Source organism: Dicentrarchus labrax, unplaced genomic scaffold (genome assembly GCF_905237075.1).
Source record: "Dicentrarchus labrax unplaced genomic scaffold, dlabrax2021, whole genome shotgun sequence".
In the NCBI taxonomy this organism is placed as follows: Eukaryota; Metazoa; Chordata; class Actinopteri; family Moronidae; genus Dicentrarchus; species Dicentrarchus labrax.
In genome coordinates, this window is record NW_026136706.1 from 22,250,789 (window position 1) to 22,275,239 (window position 24,451).

Genomic DNA, 24,451 nt, shown 5'->3' on the forward strand with positions numbered 1-24,451 from the left:
GTCGCTGTGGGTGTGAGTCAGAGAAGTCGTGTGGGAGGAGTTAAAGTAAGATGGCTGCGGGAAAGAGAAGAGTGTTTGAGAAATCATCAAATGGGATGTTTATCAGTCGCTAACAGGATGCACAGCAGCCCGAAAGAAGGAGTGGTTCATTCGTTAACTCCCCCGGCTCAGTGTGGTCTAGCTCGCCAGTTGTCTCCCGGTTACTTGCGTGCTGGTCGTCCGTTTACTGCTCTGACATTGTGGAATTCATTAGCTGCTAGTCGTTAGCAACCCACTGGCGCTAACTTACTAGCAACCAGCTAGCAGGTATCCGTGGAAATCTGCACCTCACAACAACTGTTGAGACTCCTAGAAATATCCGAGGTAAGCAACAACCGAGTAGCCTTACATTAAAATCACTTCAACTTGATGAATTAACTATATTACATGCTTGACGTTTCTAAGCTAGCTAATTATCTTTCCATCATCAACTAGCTTGCCATATCATCTCGCCATTGACTCGCATTGATTGTTGTTTTCCGGCGGACCGTAACGTAAGCCGCTTCGGTTGGCTAATGTGAGATCAGGGTCAGGATGAGGACTTCAAGTATCTGTGTAAAGCCCAGATACTATTAATATACCGTTAATTAGCCAATCAGTTTAAAAGCAAGGTCGTAACGTTACTATTAGATGGTTGCAGGTAGGTGCGCCAACAGTGTGACAGACCGAGCAGGACACATGACCCGAAACACCGCAGTGATTGATGTCTCACTTTGTATGATAGCATCTGGGAACGTCCTAAATGAAATTAGTACTGGGCACTGTTCTGCCTCAAAGTCACTCACAGAGAGGGATTTGGTTTTCTGTACCTTGTCAGCTGTGTCAGAAACACTTGATTCTGCAGTAATCTGTTGTTTAATACACCTAATAAATAGTAGTTGTTGATCAAAAGCAAATGCTGAAGTTACATTAACCAAATGCATGGCACTTTAACAAATTATATTCTGATAGAAATATGAATCCACTCACGTGTACGGCTGGGTATGGTTGAGTGCTGACAGGAATGTGTCAGTGAAAATATTTAAGTATGGAAATACTTTTGAACTTTTTCTTTGAGGACATATTTTTGCTGTAAATCAGTATGAAAGGACTTTGAGTTCCTTTTGTCAAACCCAAGGTCCGTTAAAAAGCATCTCACAGCTTTCATTAGCAAGGTCAAGACTGAGCTTCCATGCCCACATATTTAATATTGCATTAGAGGTGAAATGGCTAATCAGTCCGTATATTATCCGTATATATTTGTTGGTTTTCTCAATCTCGGCGATGGTACATTAAATACTGTTGGGTTGGTCTGACAAAACAAGTCATTTAGATTTGCCACCTTGGGCTCTGGTAAATTGTGATGGGCATTTTTCACTATTTTCTGACATTTTATAGACCACACAATTAATCCATTGATCTAAAATAAGTTTCAAAGCTGCAGCCCTAGACTGTATGTAGGCAACGTTCTTATACAGCTTCATGTTAAACCAAAATGACAAACTGATGCATGTGAAGTTTGTTCTGTTTCACTTGGGTACAGTCACTGACTTCATCTCCACAGAACTGATGTGAAAGTAAAGCATGACAATATTAGTCTGAAGATGTGTTTTGTCTGATTAGTTCCCTTTTCAGGCTGAAATCTACTCTCTCTGAATATGTTTGGATTACAGATAAAAAAAAAGTTATACATGCTTTTGAAGGTGGGTTGCGAAGCTGGTTGTCATAGCGAGGGGTTGTGGTTACAGAACGGATGTGTTTGTTGGTAGAAGCAATCATTAAATAGGCTAGAGGAAATACAGTATTGCATTTATGGTTGGCACACGGGTGCATTTTCTGGTGTGTGTTTAAGATCAGCTTTGCCGCTGCCTTGAAAATGCCCATTGGATGAAGGGGGAGTCTGTATCAGCTCACTGTCTGTCACAGCTGCTGTTCAGAACTTGATCTAGATTCATGTCACATTCGTCAGAAGTGATCAGTGAAGTTCAACAGCAAAAACAGACAGGAGTTAGAAATGTGAGGAATGTGAAGGACAGTATTTGCAGAGACCTCTGCCCATTGTCACACCTGTGTACACCTGGACAGTTCCTGCAGAAAGCAGGTGTGGCTGTCAGTTTGGCCGTTGTAGGGAGTCAGAAACATTGGAAGCCTTTTCTCCACTTTCAGTCTGTCTGAACTTCTTAGAGAGTGTATTTTGGCCTGTAGACTTTGGTGTGAGATCATAACAGTCAAGGCAAGCTGTGGTATGGTGTGTTTGATCACTAACCTTTGACAAACTCTCTTTCCTTTATGGAGGCAGCCTCCCTTGAGTGGAGTCTATAGTTGAACTTTGAACCTGTTTTATGAGTCTTTATGAGACGCTGTGTGTGTGACCTGACACATTTAGAATTTCCGTATGCGAGTCCTGAATGTCACAATCAGAAAGTTTTGCTGTAAATACAGAGGCAGACTGGCTTACGCGCTTTTAAGGTAATCGCATTCCTGGTGAATCATAGGCATACTTTATTTTCTGGTATTTTGATGATCTCTCTGTTTTGACTCTTTCATGTGGGTGTGGATTCATTTAGTGCATTTACAGTAAGGACGGAATTTTCTCAGAGAGACAACAATAAGTATCATTAACTCATCTGCTCAGAGCTGGTGAATCATTGAAGTGTGGATGTTACATTTTACCTGCCTTCTTACGGTCCTGTTTGTGTTTAGAGACTCTTACAGCTGCTGGATGAAAAATTCAATAAAGAATAACACAGAGTCTCATTGATTTAGGGAAGTCTAGTCAGTCAGAAGTCATCAGATCTCTAAGTGTCTGACCCAAGTCCAAGTCATATGACTTTAGTCCGTACCACCTACTTTAAGGCATATTTATCTACACTACCTTAAAAACAGTTTGGCATTAACCTTTTCAACCACGCCGGAACAATCAGAGCAGTCTTAGGAATTAAAGCAAACACTTCCACAGGAATATGTTTTAAGCTCCATTTACCAGTGCAGTTTTGAGTGGGTGGCAATTTGTTTTATTTGAATAGTTATGATTCAAACAGTGAATTTACAATCGCTGTGGGGTAAAGTCACCCGTGTCAGCTGTCTAAGTAAAGCTTTCATCGGATAAAAGCATGCGTCTCATATTTTAATAAGCTTAAACGATGAATCTGTCGTTAACCTGGCGGATGATTGAAGCAACATAATTGCCTGAAATTTGCATCCAGAACAGACAGTTACTCCCGTGTTAAGCAGAAGGTGGACTGGCCGTAGCGTTTCCACAGAAGGACTGAATGGTTTCCCTGGCAACAACATACTGTAGAGGCTGACTTATGTTTGTTTTGGAAAACACAGGAAAAAGACAGACGCTCTTCAGCACAAATGGTATATTTCCCAATGAATGGGTGTTTGAGGTAACTGTCACTTTAATATGTCTGCTTGTATGAGACCATTTCAGGCTAAACTTAATTAATTAATGAGTAGGGCTGCTGTGAGGAAATACTACATTATAAAAATGTTAAATTACATTTAATTTCCAGGATTAGCCAACATTCCCATCATGTTATTTTATCTATAGAAATGTTAAGAGGGGGTGCTCTGTAGAGCGCGTGCCTCATGTACCAAGGCTAAGTCCTTACTGCAGTGGCCCTTTGCTGAATGTCATCCCCTCTCTCTCTCTGCCCCCTTTGTCCTGTCTGTCTTTAGCTGTCTCTATAAAATAAAAGGCATAAATAAACCAAAAAAAGAAACCTTTAGAGAAAATCACAAGATGCGAAATTCAAAATACTGTGAATATTGAATATTTGATCCATTTTCCACCTGCAGGCATGAATAATACACTTTCAGAATTTTATTGACATGGTGGGCTTCAGGCATGTTTAATTGTAGGGTAAAAAAAAGCCTGTTGCATTACATTTTCAGAGCCAAACTAAGGGAAGTACGGGAAGATATTCATGTAATATACACATGGAAAAAACTTGTGTTCAGGTTGGCATGTTGATGTGGATGTTGTGTTTTTTTGTTTTGTTCACACAGCGCAGAGTGCCCGTCCTGACTGGCTATGGAGTGGTGTTGGCTTCAGACTGGATGACAGGGTCTACAGGGAGGACAGGGTCACACAGATTCTAAAGCAGCAGCGGGCTTTTCCTAGACGTACACTGACTGGCAGTGACAGCGCGTTTGCAGCTGACCTCCTTCCCCTCCTTCTCTCTGTTTGGATACACTTTCCCTCCCCTTTCACCCCCTCTTCTCCCCGTCTCCTCCTCCTTCCCTCATCATCTTTCCCATTTATTCCCCATCTAATTTCTCTGTTGCGTCTATATTCTACCTTTTTTTTTTTTTTTAACCTTCTCTCGCCTTTGAGTTCTTGTGACCTCTCACTGGGTCCAGTATGAGCTGGCTGAGCAGGTTGAATCCGAGGGGTCCTGGGAGTCGGTCTGGCCGGAGTGCCGCCCCCTCCAGCCCCTGCACTGCTGACCCGGAGACCTGCCTCATGGTGTTTGAGAACCACTGGAGACAGGTGAGCTACAGACACACCGCTTCTCTCGAATCTAGATAAAATGACACATGTTGTTGTGATAATATAACATATCGTACACAACCTCTGGGTACACAGCATGTCTGCTATACTCTGATTTACCATAAAGTGCACAGGGCAACCACACTTATTAGTACACAATATTATCCTAACCACTTAATTGATAGTACTTACTGTAACTGTGTGCATGCAGTAGATCAAATAAGTAGTTTGAATTCAAATAGGCATTACATTATTTTTTTTATGTAAATGTCTCACTGCTTCTTTGTTGCAAAGCTGTTGGCACCAATATTGCTGCATTCCCTGACTGCAGGGAATTGAGTGTTTTTTGTTTTTTCGTTCGTAAGCGTTAGAAATAACGACCAAAAGAGCAAAGTCAAGCCTCAAACAAAACAGAGTGTCCATTTAACCCAGAGGATTTCAAACTGTGAGGCTTAACTCCCCAGGGAGAGCTGTCTACTTCACACTCCTTCTTCTATGAGTCATAACGCATTTCAGATCTGAACACTCACACATGAGGATTTCAGCGGGTATCATTATTGCTGATGTTATGGCAAATAGACATCCATAAATCCACTTAGAATTTGTAGATAACTAGAAGGGCAGTCAGAGAGCACAGACCTCCAGCAAGGTGTTTTGTTTCTACAGGGATGTTTGAATCGGCTGTTTGTATTCTGTTGTTGTGTTGTATATCTAGTCACGGCACACCATTCACTTTAATTATGATGGATTCGACCATGGATTCAGTTCATTTTGCCATAGGGTGTTACAATTTACTTAATGTTAACGAAAGTGACTAAATAATTTGTGTGTCTGCCCCGTGGTCTGCCCATGCTATACCCTCCCACCAAGTTTGATGAATCAAGCCAGGAGTTTGTCTGTAACCCTGCTGACAGATAAACAGACTAAACAAACATAACTTCCTTGGCGGAGGTGAAAAGATGTACTTTCCTGAGAATCATCACAGTTTTTTGTTGTTGTTGTTGTTTTCTTCAGTATCTAAATAGTCCAGTGATCGTCATCTGTACATTAATGGCTACCCTCTGGACTGGTTTTTCTAATAGCTAGCTTGGCAAACTTTTAATGTTGCTGATTTGCTAAAATGTAAAGGAAATATAGGCTGAAGGTGTCAGTCACCGCTGTCTTGGTTTGTCTGTGGGGTGAGGAGGGGAAGGGGTGCCTGATTAATGACTTAATCAAGGAGCAAAAAAAGTTTGACAAGTGAAGAATGATTTTCTTTTGATAATTGGTTAGTAATTCCTGCACTAAACCTGTTACAGCCCTGTGCTACCAAAGTCATTTACAATGGTTGAGAAAATATTTGCATGTTTTGTGTTGAGCAGCACGCAGACACAATGTTAATGATCACCTTTGGTTAACAGTAAACGATAACGAGACCAGTCAGAATTTTAAGGCTCTTTCATTGTTTAGTGAATGATTTTCTGTCCAGACACAAAGTGTGAATGTTCACACGTTCAGTTGGCTGTTGCTGATGAGAGTAGTCAGTCAGTCTACTTTAACAATGTGACTGGCTTGTGTCCAATCCCTAGCTGGAGGTTTTATAGGCTACAGAGCCTTGCCACTGCCTGACTGTTGAATTTTCTCGGAGGCAACATAAGACTGAGTGATACTTATTGGTCTGTTGTGGGAGGTGGATATGTTGCAATTGAATTACAACATATCCACAAGATAGAAAAGCACTCCTACATCTATCTGCAGGATTCATGGTACTGTACCAAAAATGCATGTGTTTGGGGTGAAAGAAAACCATCAATATTTTTAAAATGTTTACATAGTTTTTAAAAGCAGGGTATAGGTGTATGTCTCTATTGTCCAGCTGCATGTTAAGTGAATATGAAGCATAAAAAAGAGATGAAATGGAACATGTGTGTGTACACAAATATGAGTTGCGCAGCATCCACCAAATTGGATCCTAGCAACATAGTTCTTTAAGTGGGCTCTGGCTTCCAGCTCATACATTCACGACACACTTCAAGCTGCTGAAGCACAAAGGAGCACATCTCTTATGTGCACAAGCCACTCACATCTGCAAAATCATCATTACCGTAGTCATGCTGACTGATCTAGCTTGTGATAAATGTTGTGAAACCTCTTTTTAATTTGTCATGTTGTTTATTTTCTAAACCACTGTCACGCAATGATATTAAAACATTTTTTAAATAACCGTTGCAGTGCCAGTGATAACCCTTTATGGAATATATAATATTAGTCAATGCTTTTTAGGTTTCAGTAAATTAATTCAATTATTTTGTAAAGATTTAAAGTAGATGCATCTATAATTTCTAGTTTTCTATATTAAGGGTAGAAAATACAGCCAACACATTTTTCACAGCAGCCTTTTTGACTTAAAAGAAAAAGCACAGGAGTTACTTCTGATATGAACAAAGGTGTGTTTTAATCAAGAGGCTCAGTATGCCATGGCATTAACTGCCTCCAAAATCACCCCCTTGTTAAGTTGTTCATTCATTCACTTCTCCCTGTGTAACATTTAATAGTTAAATCATCATCATTTTGTGTAATCACTGACAGCTGTAATATGCATCCAGAAAATGCTCCACGTTGCATTTTTCCCACTGTGACTTGTCAAACTGTCCAGATTAATGAACGTAACGTCTAATAAGCCTGAATTCAAAGCCAAGTCTGAACTGAAATGAACTGAAATGAAATGTCTGTTAGAGGTCACACACCGCACAGAAGGACAACAGTGTAAAGACCTCATGTAAGCATCGCACTAAAACGCTGTTCCTTTATCCAGGTCTCTTGGGTGTTGGAAAAGCACGAGCCCTCGTCCTCCAGCGATGACCTAACGGCAGTGAGGAATCACACCGACCAGATGTTATGTCTGCTGGCAGAGGAGCGACCTGCCGAGAGCCCAGAGGGCGGCGGCGTGCCACCCATGGGCCCCATACTGGAGCTGGTGGTTACTGAGAATATTCTGGAGTGCCTGGTTCAGTGGCACCTCCGCCGCGGCCTGGATCCAGACAGCCAGGGGGCGCTGCTCAAGCTGTTTGAGATGCTCATCGGCCAGTCCCAGCAGCCTCTGCTGCAACACACAGCCGTCCTCCACCCCCTGCTGAGGCTGCTGGGAGCTTGTGCCGACCCAGAACTTGGTTGTCCTTCAGCCCTGGAAAACAGCCTGGTACTGCTGCTCAATCAGGTATATTCAGCTACAGTCTGTATACTGTGTGTATATATAGTTACAAACTACATAAGACATAAGCTTGCTTGTTGTTGGCCTTAGAGCCAGCTAAATGCAATCTAAAGCTTCGATTTGCACTGCAGGAAGTTTAATTCAGCTGCAGTGTGCATGTAAAAGGCAAAAGGAAAGAAAATTTGGTCATACATTTTATACAAGCTTTGCACTTAAACCTGATGAACTGAATTATGGAATCATTTTCATTCACGGCATACCGCACTATTTTTTTTTCTCCCACTAAGTTAACTGCCCCAGTTCCAGCCCTAAAAATCAAACTTGTTTTAAAATGATTTTTATGAGGGTGAAAAGCAGCCTCTGGAATGATTGAACACCACTCTCTGATTTTATCTCTGGACTGTCAGCACCAACTCACCCAGACTGGAACAGACAGTGTCCAACCTGGAATTATCAGATGTGACAGCCAAATAACTATCATTTGGCTCAACAATCACAATGTGTGTCCAGCTAACTTTAAGGTCTCCCTGACTTATAAGTTTGAAACTGGGAGCTTTGTTAAATTCAGGAGAAAGTGTTCAGATGTTTTGAATGTTACCCTGTCCTGCTTGCATCCCTAATTCAGTTACATAGGGGCTATTGAAAGTGCTTGTTTCAGATTGGTTGGCTTTCTGTTAAAATCATATAACAGGACACCTTAAACATCGTTCTGCTCACAGAATATTACACTGCAGGTATTCACAATGGCCGTGCTTGTTACAGTTTTACACACTAACAGTTAGTTAAAGGACCAGTGTAGGATTTAGTGGACTCTAGCGGTGCACTTGCACCCTGTTGTGTCCCCCTCCCCTTCCAAACATGAAGGAGAAACTACGCTGGCTGTGAAACGCCCCCATTTAGAGCCACTGTTTGGTTTGTCCCTTTTGGACTACTGTAGAAACATGGAAGGCGACCTGCAGCGTCTGTAGATATAAAAGGCTCAATCTAAGGCTGACATAACCATGGTTTAAACTTGCGGCTAACTCACTTGAAAAATTGATTATTATTTGAAAAGGTTATGGACCACACTTTAGCCGTGATTTTAATTGTGACTTTGTAAATCCCCACGAGATCTGTGTGTCCATGGCCCGGCAGCCGGTGGTTCTAGAGATGTTGTTCCGGGCAGCACCGGCTCAGCAGGGCTCCACCAATCTGCTGATCTTCTCCCTTCTCGTGCCATTCATCCACCGGGACGGAGCCATCGGACAGCAGGCCAGAGACGCGCTGCTGCTGGTCATGGCGGCCTCGGCCAGCCACGAGGCCGTTGCACGTTACATCGCTGAGAACTCCTACTTCTGCCCGGTGAGTGATGGTGCTCATGAAAACTATATAGTCAGGAAAAGTGTTGTATTTTAGACTGTGGTTGGTAGAGCTAGGGTAGGTTAAGGATGTGGTTACAGATGGTGTTGTATTTTCTATTACAGTAATGCAGGTGTGCTGAGGTTTTGGGGGGACGGTTAACAGATTGTAGGCGATATCAGGCTTTATAGAAAAATTGGACTGGAATGCATTGTAACCGTTTCCTCCCACTTAGTTATATATTTGTAGTATATTTTGTTATTTTCTGAATTTCAAGTGAAGTTAAAAGACAATACAAATAATTGTTTATGGCAGGTAGATATTAAAATGTACATGTATACACCACAAACAGTTCTAAATATGTGAGTTATATCAAACTGCAGGTAATCTTAGCCACACTACTGAAGCTTCATGCTACAATATGAGCAACCTTACCGTGGTTTAAACTGAATCCTTTGTATTGTCATTAGATGATGATTGGTCATCATAATGGACTACACCAGGTCCATTATTTTATTCAGAAGGAAACTGTGCTTCATTTGGTATTGTGGAGATTCTTTTAAAAACCTGGACAACTTGTCATATTGCTACATTATTTTCAACATATTTCTTACTTTTGAACAAAAACCCCCCAGAAAGTCAGTGAGAAGAGGAAATATCTGGAAGTATAGGCATGTCTTTCTTTTCTCTTTTACGCTGTGTTATACGGTCATAAACCTTTTTTAATTCACTCTTAGCTTCGTTGACTTAACTGTAATTCACATTCCTATGCAGTATTATCTATATAATATCAAACTCAGCTCATTATTTATAGTCAATTTCAGCTCTTACAGAAAAGGGCCATTAGTTTTATATACAGATGAATATGACCTCCTCTTAAATGATGTGAAAGTTGAGGACAGCTCATAATATTATAAGCATCCTGGCATGCTTTCGACACTGCTTTTAAGAAAGGTGTGTGTGTGTGTGTCTGTCTGTGTGTCTGTGTGTGTCTGTGTGTGTCTGTGTGTGTCTGTGTGTGTCTGTGTGTGTGTGTGTGTGTCTGTGTGTCTGTGTGTCTGTGTGTGTGTGTGTGTGTGCTGTCTAATTCTGATGCATCAGTGATGGTGTGTTATAATGGAAGAGGAAGGACATGATAATGCACTCTGACAGACCATTCTTCCTTATCTACATCCTCTCAGCTCTCTCTCAACTTAGAAGGCTTCCTGCCGGCTTCTTAAAAAATAACCACTTCACCTCACACAACATCACATGTTAAAGATAAGATAAACGGATACACTGAAAATCACACAGACCCCTTAATGCTGCTGCTTTACACAACTCATTAATGTCTAAACTACCGGGATGGATAACAAACAGATTTAACTGAAACAACATCACATGATAGAACCTAGCACTTCATGTAACAAACTTGTTTGTTTCTACAGGTTCTCATTTAGTTTGCAAATGATATAAAAAGATATAGATGATTGTGGAGGAAGACCATGCAATTGTGTCTGCCTGTGTTGTTGTAGTTTTGTCCAGCTGCCACTAGGTGTTATTAAAGACCCATATTTTGCTGATTGCACTTTCAAATTAATGTCTACTAATTAAGAGTGTATTTACCCACATAGTTTCATTTGGATAGTGACACAGTGTGCGAAGAAAGTGTGTGTGCATACATTTCAGGACCATCGTTCTAAACAAGTCTGGTCACAAGTTGCAGCAACTGAGTGACGTTTTAGCTTCATTAAGAGAGTAAACGGTGTAGTGTGGTGAGTATGTGTGTGTATACCATAGTTTAATGCTGTGGTCAGTACCCTTATCTTTTCCTCTGCCTGTTCACTCTGGTGTTAAGGAGCTGGCTCAGCTATTTTTTCCACTCGTCCTCCTTCGAGCAGCTTCAGTCTGACCTACTTACAGGCTAGAAGGACCAGTGGAGGTGGCATCAACGACCAAATGCTCCTCTCTGCCAGAGTCTCACTGTTTTCTGCCAGTGCATTCTCACACATTTTAATCAGCCGTCATTGACATTTTTGGATGTAACAATAGATTCTTAGACAACTGTAACAGCACTCTTACTCTGCTATAACAGTGATCTTCACAAACACACTTTTCGTAGCTCTTTCTTAATAAATTGTGATTAATAAATTGTTTGCATTTGCTTAGTCGGGCAAACAAGTTCAGGTTTTTCCCTGGTACAGCAAGCAAACGTGGTAAATGGCTTCAAAATGTCATCGGCTTTTGTCAAAACACTAAGTTACATGAGGGCTTTTATCTCGCCTGGTAAATTGGAACCTTTCCATCATGTCTGTGTATTGTAATCATTGCCTGTATTTTTCAGACTGTAGGATTTGTTATTGAGCTGCAATGTACTATTGCTTTAATTAATAATGAATCTGCTGATTATTTTCTTGATTAATCATTTGGTCTCGAGAGCTAACACTCACCACGGTTGATGGGTGTAGTTCAGCAGAAAGAAAATATTTCCTACATGAAACTGCTTACGAGAAGGACTGCAGATTATCTTGAGTAACTGGGTCATGATTTCTGAAAAGAGACATTGCTTTTGAGTTTTATATTATGTTAGTTATGTATTTGTTACTCTGAACACCACAAGCCAAGTGCCATCTGGTTCCATTATATTTGAATGAAGGCAGACATCTCCACGGCCTATTTCTCCAAAACGCAGCAGGTCACAGCAAAACAATCTAGATGTATAAATAGAACTTGAGGTAAGAGGAAAATGTGTGTTTTTGATTTTGGGGTGAACTCCTCCTTTAAGCTATTAGTTGATGATCAAAACTCAATTAATCGACTTATTGTTTCAGCTCTCGGCTGGTGTTTAGGGTTGCTTTTTTTCCTCCATTCGTACAAAATTGAGTAATTAATCTGCAAAAAATAAACCTTGTGCTCTAAGGATACACACATATTTTTACCGGCAAGCTTTCCAGCACCTCAATCACCATCTGACCCACTTGGAGCTATCATCTTTGAACGCTCTTCGTCTCTTCTCAGGTGTTGGCGACGGGCCTCAGCGCCCTCTACTCCTCTCTGCCCAGGAAGATCGAGGTCCGAGGAGACGACTGGCACGCCCTGCGGCGCGAGGACTGGATGTGTGTGTCATCGCTCGTGCTGTTCATGAACTCGCTGGAGTTCTGCAACGCTGTGGTACAGGTTGCTCATCCCCTGGTCCGCTCCCAGCTCCTGGACTACCTCCACAACGGCTTCCTCGTACCAGTCATGGGCCCCGCCCTGCATAAGGTACAAAAGGGATGTGCTGCAGCACAACAAGACCATGGTTACTCTGGGTAATCACTGACCAGTAACCTATTAAGACTGAAACCATTTTATGTTAGAAAATAGTTCCCATGGCTTTGAGTACCACAAACTATCTGCATGGCCAGACACTATGAAGGGTATGTGGGGAAAACTGTAAGGTTTTTTCTTTTGGACCAGATGAAAATTGACCACTCGGTTAAGGCTCCTCTTGGGTTACTGGAAAACAATTTTATTGTGTGCTTGAAGTGAATTAGCGGGAGACTGAGAACAATTGTGTGAACTGATTTGTTTACTGGACTTTGTTCAACAGATGAATCAGAGCATGAGTCAAAGCAAAAAAATTACCAGTAGATGTTGTTTCATTGCCTGTTTTTAATCTTAGACTTTATTTTATTCATAGGACAGTTGACGCACTGTCCTCTTTGCAGTTTGGATGCAAATTTCTGTGTGCGTGTGTGTGTGTTTCCAGTCGTCCGTGGACGAGATGATCGCCAGCACCGCCTACCTGGACCTTTTCCTGCGCAGTGTGTCGGAGACTTCCCTCCTCAAAACCTTCCTGCGCTTCATCCTGCTGCATCGTCACGACAATGACACCATCCTGGACACGCTGCTCACACGCATCAGCAGCAATTCAAGGGTATAAAAATATGGATGTGTTTGTGTGATAGAGCCTCAGGGCCCTCATATGAACTCAGTTGTGTGGGTGGTGAGTGGGCTGAGAGCAAAAATTGATTGAAAGAGACTCCAGTAGAATACAGAAGTATCGTGTTGCAAATTGTTTGTAGTTGGTAAAACAATCCACAGTGAAATGTGTCTGATCTTAAATTCCCTCCCAGAATATATTTTCTGTCACACTGAGACAATAGTTGTGTTTAGGAAACAGAACCAGGATTTCATCACTTTGTTCATCTTTGTTGTAGTTTAAACATCATTTCAAAGAGCAACAGTGAAAATAAAACTGAAAGTCAAGATTTGGGCTTTAAAGAAAAGCTGTGATTCTTGTCAACTTCATTCTTACGTTTGTAATTTTGGCCATCACTCACATAACATTTTAATACAGCAGTTTTTCAATCCTGGAACACACAGAGGAGAAGTGAAGTGTGTCACATTTTTGTAAATTAATAATGAGGATTTGCGCTAGAATTCCCGAAATAAGACCCAGGTCATTTAAGATGTCCATATCGATGTAAATTAGCATTCATATTGGATAATCACCGTTTTCTAACACACGTGTGTGTGTGTGTGTGTGTGTGTGTGTGTGTGTGTGTGTGTGTGTGTGTGTGTGTGTGTGTGTGTGTGTGTGTGTGTGTGTGTGTGTGTGTGTGTGTGTGTGTGTGTGTGTGTGTGTGTGTGTGTGTGTGTGTGTGTGTGTGTGTGTGTGTGTGTGTGTGTGTGTGTGTGTGTGTGTGGCAGCTCTGCATGGTATCGTTGAGCCTCTTTAGGACTCTTCTCTCCCTGAACTGTGAAGATGTCATGCTGCAGCTCGTTCTCAGGTATGTCTGCGCACCTCAGCATGTTTTCCCAAGTGTTATGTTTTAAATATGCTAATTTATTATGCAAAACGCAGATCTAGTGGTTCATATTTTTCTCTATGATCAGTCAGAGTAACTGAATGTTAATATGTGTCACTATCTGTCTTTTTTGGCCATTGGAAGGTATTTTTGCCCATGTATCATCTGTTTGTAGATGTACTATCTGGGTCCTGTTCAATGAGCAATATTTTATTTTCCTACATATTGGCAAAGAAACACTGTCCTCCTTTCTGAATGTTGAAAAATTCAACAGGGAGGTAGTTTTGTTTTCCTCTGTCCCCAAACAGTCACTGATAGAGAACATATTGTGCCCACATTTAAATTTTTTACAAGCATTTTGTGAACTTCCAGGGCCAGTTTTCCCTCAGTTGCCTCTTCAGGACTAAAACAGCACATCCAGCTGCCTGTGACTTTGTACGTCTTAGTATGTTATCAGCAACATGACTGAGAATCTTGATTAACACATTATCTAAAGTTCTTAACTGCAGTGTTTGACCAGCTGGCCTGTCACAGCAAGATAAAATAACCAACATTGCCAGAGAAAATGTGGTATTGAAAAGGACTGAATATATTGGTTTAACCAGAACAGAAACTCTTTAGGTTTTCCAAATAATAATGTCTTACAGCCTGAATACTATATAACGTGTTTGTGTGCATATGTGTGTGTTTGTGTGCATATGTGTATGTTTGTGTGTGTGTGGGTGTGGGTGCATGCGCCTTTTTCTCCCAGGTATCTACTGCCCTGTACTCATGTAATGCTGAGTCAACGTCGTGCTATCAGAGACACTGACCTATATGGAAAGTCAGCGGACAAGTTCCTGTCGCTGATCCCAGAGTGCTGTCGGCTGAATGCAGCGCCCTCTACAGAGCGGGACGAGGACAGTGCATTCTGGGGGAAAGGTGAGCAACAAACGGTGGAAAAGGAAAAGTTCACACTTACAGCTGTGGTTATAAAAAGTGAACAACTATGGACATGTGAACACACAAAATATATTCTGTTGTGTAGTCTTTTTTTCTTTGGTCTTTTTCCATACTTTGTGAGGACCTTTAGGTATAGACTGAAAATGGTAAACCTGCCTACAAAGTCCTGTAAGTGTTAGGATTAATATTATACATATTATTATCTTATCTTTGACATCCCTTTTACATTAGATAAAATGTTTACAAGATTTATCACGTTATGTTCAGTTACTTTCTGCGCACAAATTACGTAATTCAAGAGCACAAATTATTGATTTAAGTGCGCTTTTTTTTTTCTTATGACACCTGCTGGGCCCTGTAGAAAGACCAATCAAATCAAAGACAAACGTAGGTAAACGTTTATTGTGTTATGTGTGTTTATGTTTTTTAGCCTCGTAAAGCCAGTAAATTTGATATGACGTGAACTCACCAGTGGTGTTAGAAAGTTAACTGCTTGCATCTGTATTTTGTCATCCTACAGTACTGAACAGTCCCAGCACAGAGTCTCCAGCTCCACCCAGACCCAGTACTCCGTCCCGCTTAGCCTTTTTCATCCGCCAACAAAGCAGTGGAGGTGGATCAGGAGGAGGGGGTCCCTCTACCCCCACTGGCATGGAGCCACTACAGTCGGGTCCTTCCAGTTCCCACCCCCTGTCCCCCGACAGCCCGATGCACCAGCAGCAGACTCACACAGAGTGTCTGGACTGGGATTCGGGTTACCTGGAGTACCTCAAAGATGCCCGGCGGGGCATCGAGCATTGCTCCTGGGCCTGCCGTGACTGGTCGGCGCCCTACGATGGAGAAAACCCCTCCCCGAACACAGTCCCTCCACCCCCACCACCCCCTACCTCCAACCCCTCCATGGCTATGTTCCCTGAGCACTTCTCTTTCCAGCAGGGAGGAAGCAGCAACACTCCTCCAGGCCAACAGAGGGCGGCCATTGTGGCTGCAGCACGATCTGAGTGGAGCAGCTCAGAGCGGGACAGCGGAGAGTGGGACGTCACCATCGGCAAAAACAACTGCATTAGCCTCACGCCACGCTCCAAGAAACGCAGCCTGCAGAGAGAGGAGCTCCTGCCAAAGGCCGTACCTCGTCTCGTCCCCTCCTCTTCGTCTTCAGCCACTCCTTTATCGACTTCTCACCCTGCCTCGTCCCCAGCTCCTCACATTCCGTCTTCTGCCATCACTGTTAGCTACCAGGCCATGTATAACGGAACGATGGGGCAGGGGGATGGCTGCTCAGACAGTCGGGACAGAGGACTGGAGGTAAAGAAAGTGAAGAGAGACTTGGGGGAGCAGCAGTATTTGGATGAGAACGCAAATCGGAATGGATCCCTTGTCACCTGCTCCTCCCAAAGCTGCTCCCCTCTCCCACAGTCTGTTTTTAACAACAGTGAAATGAGCGATGAGAAATCTCTACGCCCGAACCAGATTCCCTCTCAGAGCTCCATCCCCAAACCAACGTCCGACACCAAACTGCTGACCAGCGACACCTCAAACCCACACGGTGCATCCTCAGATCTTCCAGAAGCCAACCAGGCGCAACAATCTGTAGAGAGTCTCATCCAGGAGCTGCTTGAGCAGGCACCAGGAGAACCACAGCCCCCCGGAGACTCCAACGGCCAGGGCATCAGCATCGAGGCCTTCACACAGGAGCTGAGGGAGCTGGAGGACCGGGTGAAGGAGCGCAGCAGACCAGCCTGCCAGGAGGAGGACACTGCCAGGGAGTCCCTATCCGCTGAGCGGCAGGAGGAGGAACAGCAGTTGTCCTCAGCACTGGAGGTGAAGCTGACAGGTGACACGAAGGGAGAAGGAACTGTTGTGGGCCTCTGTAGTCCTGCGAGACCACTAAATCAGCCTGCCTCTCAGCCGTACACAGGTGAGACATTGTTGATGCTTACTGGGCTTTGTTTACCTCAGTTCCTGGGTCAGTTTCATCTTGACATTGATATTCCTTTAGTAACGCTGTATGGGTCATAAAACAGCACGAGGCTTCAGTAAGCTGGAGGAGTTCAGGGGCCAGTTGGAAGTAGCTTAAGCTGCTAACGCTAGTGTTCCCACCTTTTGTCAACTGCTTCTCTTGGTTACTTTACTGTCTGCGCACACGTCACCCTCCAAAATAAGAAGCGTACGGTGCTACCAGTAGATCACACCGTTGCACATTTTGAAGGCTGCTTATACAAGTCTGAGTACCAGCTTCATGCTTCAATGACACTTGAATAACATTCCACCGCAAGACTAAATGATTCTAATAATTGTAATCATTTTTATTTATAGGCACAATTTTCCATTAAGTCAAAGTCCATAATTCATAAGGGATATATTTGAGTTTTTTACCTAACCATTTAACCTCTACAAGCACCCTGCTGCTACAGCCTCTACACCACCATGTCAGTTATCTAAATAAGATTTCAAACACGCCTCTGGTTTCATCCCCAGTTTGTTTGTGCAGTTGAGCTGAAGTTGTGTCTTGTATCTCTCCATTCAATGATCCATCAATCTTTCTCTGTGCAGGTCCATTCATGGTGGTTCTGTTTGCCAAGCTGGAGAACATGCTCCAAAACTCGCTGTACGTCAACATCCTGCTCACGGGCATCGTGGCCCAGCTGGCCTGCTATCCACAGCCCCTCCTACGCTCCTTCCTGCTCAACACCAACATGGTCTTCCAGCCCAGCGTCAAGTCACTGATCCAGGTACACTGCACCATGCACAGCCTGTGATATCCTGGCCCTAGGAACGCTTTGTGTTGAACTTAACCTTTGTAAACCAGGTGCTCAGTACAAAGTGCAGAAGATACTTTTTTTATTTCTACTTTAAGTGATGACAGTTTAAGTCTCCTGGTTTTAGGCATCGTTGTCCACTTGCAGCCCACCTTACTTCTGTGCTAGCTTCTCTTCCAAAAGTATCAGGCCCACAATTTATTTGCATAGCGTTTCTTTTCCAGATTCCATTTATGTCCATATTCTAAGATACTTTAAATAAATACCTAATATTCGGCTGGACAGTAAAATTTTTTTTTAAAAATGCACTTTTTTATGAACACATTCATAATCTTAAGGAAGTAATCCCTTTCAATGTAATGACCCAATGGCCTTTCTGTCACTCGGAGCCTTTTGGTTGTGGTAATGTTTGTCCTAAGAAGAGCACAATACTAACTGTTTTTTCATTCAGCACTTTAATACTGTGGATTGTCATAAATATTGCAGCCTCTAGGTTAGCGCAGCCTCGGACTATCAATGCTTGATTCCACTGGGCATGGCTGCACTGCATTGAGGCTGTGGCGTGGCCACTGGAGCTAGACAATGCTTGTGACTCCACCAGAAACACTGCAGCGCAATTCAGAAGTGTCCAAAATATGCACTAAGTCTATTTTTGACGAAGCCACGTCAAGCTGCACAGAGCAGATTGAGCCGGGCAAGAAGTCAGACAAAGGAAAACCATCCAATTTTCAAAATAAAACACCCTGTGCAGACTCACAAATGTATATGATGACAAACCATTTAACTATGTAGCCTACGTAACCATGGTAGAAGCTCAAAAAAGGAGAAATTACCAAATCAACAAGAGCTGAGCAGGTAAAAAAAAACTGGGCAGGCAAAACACTACAAAATTGCGTCATAGAGCCATGCCCGGTGCATTGGGTGTTTTAGTCTTATGCTCTATGTCAGAAACTGTCACTAAGTGAAATTTACTGACCCGTCAATTTAGCAAAACAAGCCAGCTGTTTTTGAAAATACGTTTTTTTCCCTGACTCATCTCAGGTCCTAGGCTCTGTGAAGAACCGCATCGAGGCGTTTGCAGCCTCCCATGAGGACTTCCCGGCCATGCTGAAGAAAGCCCAGCAGTATCTGGTGGCCCGAGGCAAAGTGGACTGGACTGACTCGCCTGCAGCAGTTCCTCCCCTGCGGCGCTCTGATTCATTAGGTCAGGACGGCAACAGCAGAACCTGCATTTACACACAACTGTGTGTGTGTGTGTGTGTGCGTGTGCGTGTGTGTGTGTCTTATAGTCAGGTTTTGCCTTTTTCTGCATATCTTCCTATCTAAGAAACCTCTTTGCAGTTAATTACCCTAGATCAGAGTGGATTGTCATTATTTCCACCCACAAATCTATAAAATAAGTAATTTCTCTCCTTTATATAGTCTAAAATCTATAGAAATTACAGAAAAAAGGCAAGTTAATTAATATAGCACCATTCACTCACTGGAGTAGTTTTTACATGCAATTAAAAACACAAGAATTATTTTTAAAAGAAAACAGGAATATTTAAAAATATCTCATGTAAAAAAAAAAAAGAGACAATCACCTTAATGAAATTATTCTATTCAATGTCTTCTTGTTCCAGTGAAGAGTCGTAAGCCATCCCTTGGAGACCTGATCCTTCGTCACACCAACAGCCCGACCCGGGCTCGGCACGCCGCTCAGCTGGCCCTCGCACACGTACGGGATGGCGGCCAGTCACTGCACAGCGCTCTGTTCAAGGGGAGTGCAGGGGCCTCTGGCCTGGAGAAGCAAGCCGAAGCACTCCGAGTGAAGAACGCCGTCTACTGTGCCGTTATCTTCTGTGAGTTCCTCAAGGAGCTGGCTGCCCTGGCTCAAGAGCACGCCGTCTCTCTGCCTTTCCCTCACAGCCAGGAGGCAGAGGAATAGACGGTAGACTCCTCAAATCCAGCTCTAAGCCTCAATTTCTTTTAGTTTAGGCTGTAAAAAGAGTTCAGTAAGATTCTCCCATCAACAGACAGACTGGAGCACTGAGACTTTTCTGTCACTGAGGTGGGTCATCTGACAGACAGAAAGCAGGATGAAAACAGTGGCGTTTTTGTACCAAAATCATTATAGGATACCTATAGGACTGGAAGAATTTTCCTCATCTGTAAACTTATATGATATTGTGCATATCATGTATTATATTTACATTCTATACACAGAAAATCTCTGTAAATGCTTGAGATTTGGGAGCTTGTACATACACATACACATACCATGTCATGGTATAATGTGACACAGTAAAGCCACAGATAAAAGAAATAGGTGCACATATTGGTGCTAGTCAATACTCTTTATCTTTTAAGTTGAAAGGGTGCTTTCAGGTGGCACAGAGGAGACGAAAGTTTTGTCCTCAAAAATGTTGACAAACACCAAAAATCGTATGGAAGGAATACACTTTGAAGTTGATTGACTAGCTTACACTTTCAGTCATCTTCGGCCATCTCTGTCACAGAGCTCTTCCTCTATCAAGGACCGGCCAGTAATGAAAGCCGTTCCTAATAACACATCTCCAGTGTCCATTTTATTTTCAAGAGGCTGCACTGCTGCAAAGACTAGTCATCAATGAATGAGATGAAAACTGGAACACGCAGGTGAGCTAGTGCCATTTTCTCTCCCGCGAGTCAGCACCACCGCCACAAATGTACTGGAAAAACTTTGGATAATTAATGGCATTTTTAAAAAATATTTTCTTTGAAACGCGCTTGTCTTTTGCATTTGCACCATTTTCTAGACATATCAGCAACACGCGGGAGCAGGTTCGTCTGTCGTTGTGTATGAGGTGACACCAACTCTTCAGTAAGCCATTCACCTGTTGCCATAAAAGAGGCTGCGGCATTGAAAAGACAGCAATGCTTTACAATTCATACCTTTCGTGTGTCATTTAGTCTTTTTAAAAGACCCAAGAGTCTGCGAGAAAAAGGCGAGAAGGGAAGGAATTTATTTCTAGGGAGCGTTGGCACAATTTCCATTTACTTTGAACTGACAGTTGAAAAAGGTCCTCATGAAGCATTCACTGACATTGCTTTAAACAGATCTTTGTGAGCTGTGAGCTAAAGATGAGGCTTGTAAGGAGTGATCTCCTTCTCAGTTTGTTTCAGTTTTTGTTTTAGTTGGCTTCAAAAAATTGTCTCTTTTGGGTGAGACGGGCCAAACTGAACATACAAACTGTTCAACTAGGAACTTAACATGCTGCTATTTTTTTAACACTAACACCCATTTTTATTATTAGTGTAACAGCTACTATCTCTTCATTTCATTGTTAGGTACCAAGTATAAATGTGTATGTGAGGATGTGGAGGAGTCAGTGCCAGTGTTGTGATCGGCATTTAATTTATTCTTTCTTGCGTCTGAGGTCGAATGAAGTCGCAGCCACTCAGTGTTAAAAGCTTTTGCCAAGACAAAATTCTCTTTCAATTCTCTTGTTTTTTCATCAACGTTATTGTCGTTGGCAGTTTTATAAGACGGCCATTCTTTATTTTACAGGTCTGTCATTTCAAAATTAAATGCGTTTGTTGTTTTTTTTTTAAAGAAAGGAAATTGTGAGAAAGTTATTAGCAACTGAAGAACCTGTAAAACGAAGAGTTCACTGTATGACTGCAATGCAAAGTCCATCTATGACCGCGCTTTTTGTGAAATCCTTTTTCTGCACATACTAGCCATTCTCTCTCAACTTTTAGCAGTAGAGAAACTGCCCATAATGCAAAGTCTTAATATCATTTTTTGACAACGGTTCCATCTATTCTCAACTTGTCAAAGCCATAGTTTGTAAATGTAATACTTCATTACTGCTGTAACTCACTTTTCTATGGAGGTTTCTAGACACATTTCGTAACACCCCAGTTACCCCCAGTTTGTTTTTTAAATGTCATTACTAAAGAGTTTCTGCATGCCATCTGAGGCCAGGTTTATAATGAAATAATAATTAAGTAGTGTAGAGTAAGTTTTCTTTGGTTTGTGCAATAGTGCAGAGCTTAAATTAAATTCCATGCAGTAGGTTTTAGCGGTTAGTGAGTCATCCGGGTGCCTGCGGAGATCAGCGATGGCAAGAACACGTTTCACACTGAATGTTTCCTCTCGGCTAATTAAATTGGTAGAGAAATCACTTCTGTTTTTGACCCACTGCCATCCGTCCGTCCATCTGTTCACCTTGTCTGCTGTACATCCGCGTGTGTTCAGAACGTGATTCATGTTTCCCTTGCACAGAGAAAAAGGCCAGAGGGTCTCATTCCTCACCAGGTTCATCTACTTTTAGACTCAAGATTGTGTTTTTTTTAACTAAACTATTTTTACTAGCAGTTCCGTTAAAGATGGGTCGTAGTATGAGAAAGGTGGTAAATGCTCAGCTTCTCAGTGCTATCACTGACTCAGTCAGCTGGTCGTTGAGTGTAATTTAGTTTCAGTCAGTTGTCTGTATTTCTTCGTGGACACCAAAGACAATCTCTCTATGACAATACCCCAAACTCCCAGTGTCTCTGTTTAAGCAATCATACACAGTTTCATGGTGCACAATATGAACACTGTAATAAACTATTACCTGCTTTCAAATAACCCCACAAAAAAGGTGCCAATTCCTAAAATATTACAGTTAAAAGGCCATATACACGGAAACTGTTGACTGATGGAGATGATAAAGTTATCACCAAGACTTTGTCAGATGATAGAACCACTGGCCAAACATATGAATCCCAAGCTTTTTAAACAGGAATTATCCTTAAAAAGGTAATTATTTTACCAGCTCAAGCTCATTGGACAGGGCGAGGTGTGTTTTTGAGATTTAGAAAAGGGAGCTGCTCAACTTTGAGTTGCAAAACCTAAATAGTTGGCATTGGTCCTCTGTGACTCTTATTTGGGACTTTATCCCCCGCACACCTGTCTACACTTCCTGCAGTCATTTTGCACTGCTTCATTTGTTGTATCTTTTTTTTTTTTTTTTTCATTTTTAAGAATACGATGATGTGCCAAGGTTATCTTGGGGTGTTTTATAAAGGATTATTCCCTACAAGGGACTTCAGCCCGAAGTTGTCAGATGGCTGGACGTAAGCAGAGATGAATTTAGTGCAGCGCTGATATAAAAAAACCCAACTCACACACTGTGAAGTAAAACGGGGAATTAGACAACTATAATCAAGGCTGCATGTTACTGTGATGGATTACCTAGCTTTATGGAGGTTGTTCTTGATGCTCCACAAGAATGAATGGCAGCAAAAGGGCTTTCTCTGCTGGTAGAAAAGTGAGCCCTCCAACTGTAGGGATCGTGGACAGACAGGGGAACAACTTGTTTAACATACACAAACACCAAAACTGATTTTAAAATCTTAAAATTTACATTTGGGAAAGGGATTTTAGTTTTTGAAAAAGCAGCAACTACCACGGCTGCTAAAGCCAATGCAGTTCATTTAATGGCCAGAAAACCAAATTAATTAAAAAATGAGTTAAATGTGTGTATCTGTTTACTGTCAGGAGATATAGCCTCAAAATATATCCAGTCTTACGTTTGTGAATGCTTGATAAAGAGGCGTCTCTGACGTGTTGGCTGCTGTTTCACCTCAACTCTACTCAGACTCCATTTATGTGCTTTTCTGACTCTGTTAACTGACAGAAATGGTGGTAAGCTTCAGACCTTTTTGTGGGACTGTATTTTATTTAATTTTTTCCTCTGTCTGTTTCAGACAGATGCACTTGAACACTACAATTAATCAATCAATGTCAATGAGTTAAAATCTTTCACATCCTTCAACTTGAGTTGTTTAGTTGTGTCTGAATTCAGAGCATGAATTGTGTTATGAGTTTCTGTGTTTCTATATTGAAGTTTAGTGTTCAGCTGTCACTGACTTTCATTTGAATTGGAATTATGTCATCCCCCTTTTTGTTTTTGGGTTGTTTTATCACCAAGTAACACAAAGATATAAAAAAAACTGTTATATTTTCACATTACAAGCAGCAATGCAACTAACAGCAGCAGAGTGCCACATGAGGCTTCCACTTTAACTTTGTAACATTTTAGTTGCATGTACGGTTCATTCAAAGTTAGACGGTTAATTTCTGCAAGTGATCTTGTCAGTATGAAAACAACAACTGCAACAGTCTGGGCTATTTAACTTTCATCTGAAGGGACTCATCTGATTTCTGAACACATTGTGTACACTTTGTGCCATGTTTGAAATAGATTCCTCATGTGTTGATTTGTAATGCCTATCACGGGATGTACAGTATCTTCTCACTTTTCCTTTTTCTTTTGAAGTTTGACTTTTGATTTCTCCCCTGTGATCTATGCAAAACATGCTCTGGTGTCCCCCGTTTGAAACTGAAAGATGATGTGGATTTAATGTGTAAATACTGTAAAAAGCAATGGGTCAAAAATGCACAGGTATGTGAAATAACCAACAGGACAGAATGAAAATCATGCTAAAAGTAATGTAATGATGAATGTTGTCAGAAATATTTTTCTATATTTTGAAATCATTAGAAAAAAGGACAAAAATACAAAGTGGGAAAAAGCTGTCAGAAGAACACTACAAAGGGAATGTTTTTATTAATTTATAAATTCTTTGCCTAGCAATATCGCATTGGTCCTGGTGTCCTTTCTTTGGTTGACTTGTGATTATGAATTTAACCCCAACACATCTCCAGCATGGTAAATCTGTGGTTTCCAACCTTTTTGGCTTTTGCAATAAGCAACATGTACTTGTGACCTCCCATCAAAGATTATGTCTTTAATATGAACATAAGCTAAAGTTAAAGTCAAAGAGGGAAATTCCTGCTTGAGTTGTTCAATTTAATGATTTTAGAGGCCTGAAAAGGTGAAACTATTCCACAGCAAGAAAGACAAGACAAGAAAAACAGCAACAACCAGAAAAGTGAGCCTGAGCCCCAGAAAGTTAAAGA

At 41.9% G+C, this 24,451-nt stretch overlaps 1 protein-coding gene across 1 annotated transcript; it reads left to right on the forward strand.

The window, feature by feature from the left end:
* The first annotated feature begins 11 nt into the window (after window positions 1-11).
* fhip1b (FHF complex subunit HOOK interacting protein 1B) lies at window positions 12-24,127 on the forward strand. The gene is made up of 12 exons (XM_051403136.1): window positions 12-363; window positions 4,033-4,516; window positions 7,311-7,712; window positions 8,817-9,047; window positions 12,042-12,287; window positions 12,775-12,942; window positions 13,719-13,798; window positions 14,568-14,737; window positions 15,279-16,676; window positions 17,312-17,490; window positions 18,559-18,721; window positions 19,143-24,127. The coding sequence occupies exons 2-12, from the start codon at window positions 4,388-4,390 to the stop codon at window positions 19,445-19,447; spliced, it is 3,471 nt and encodes a 1,156-aa protein (XP_051259096.1). The 5' UTR covers window positions 12-363; window positions 4,033-4,387; the 3' UTR covers window positions 19,448-24,127.
* The last annotated feature ends 324 nt before the right edge of the window (window positions 24,128-24,451 follow it).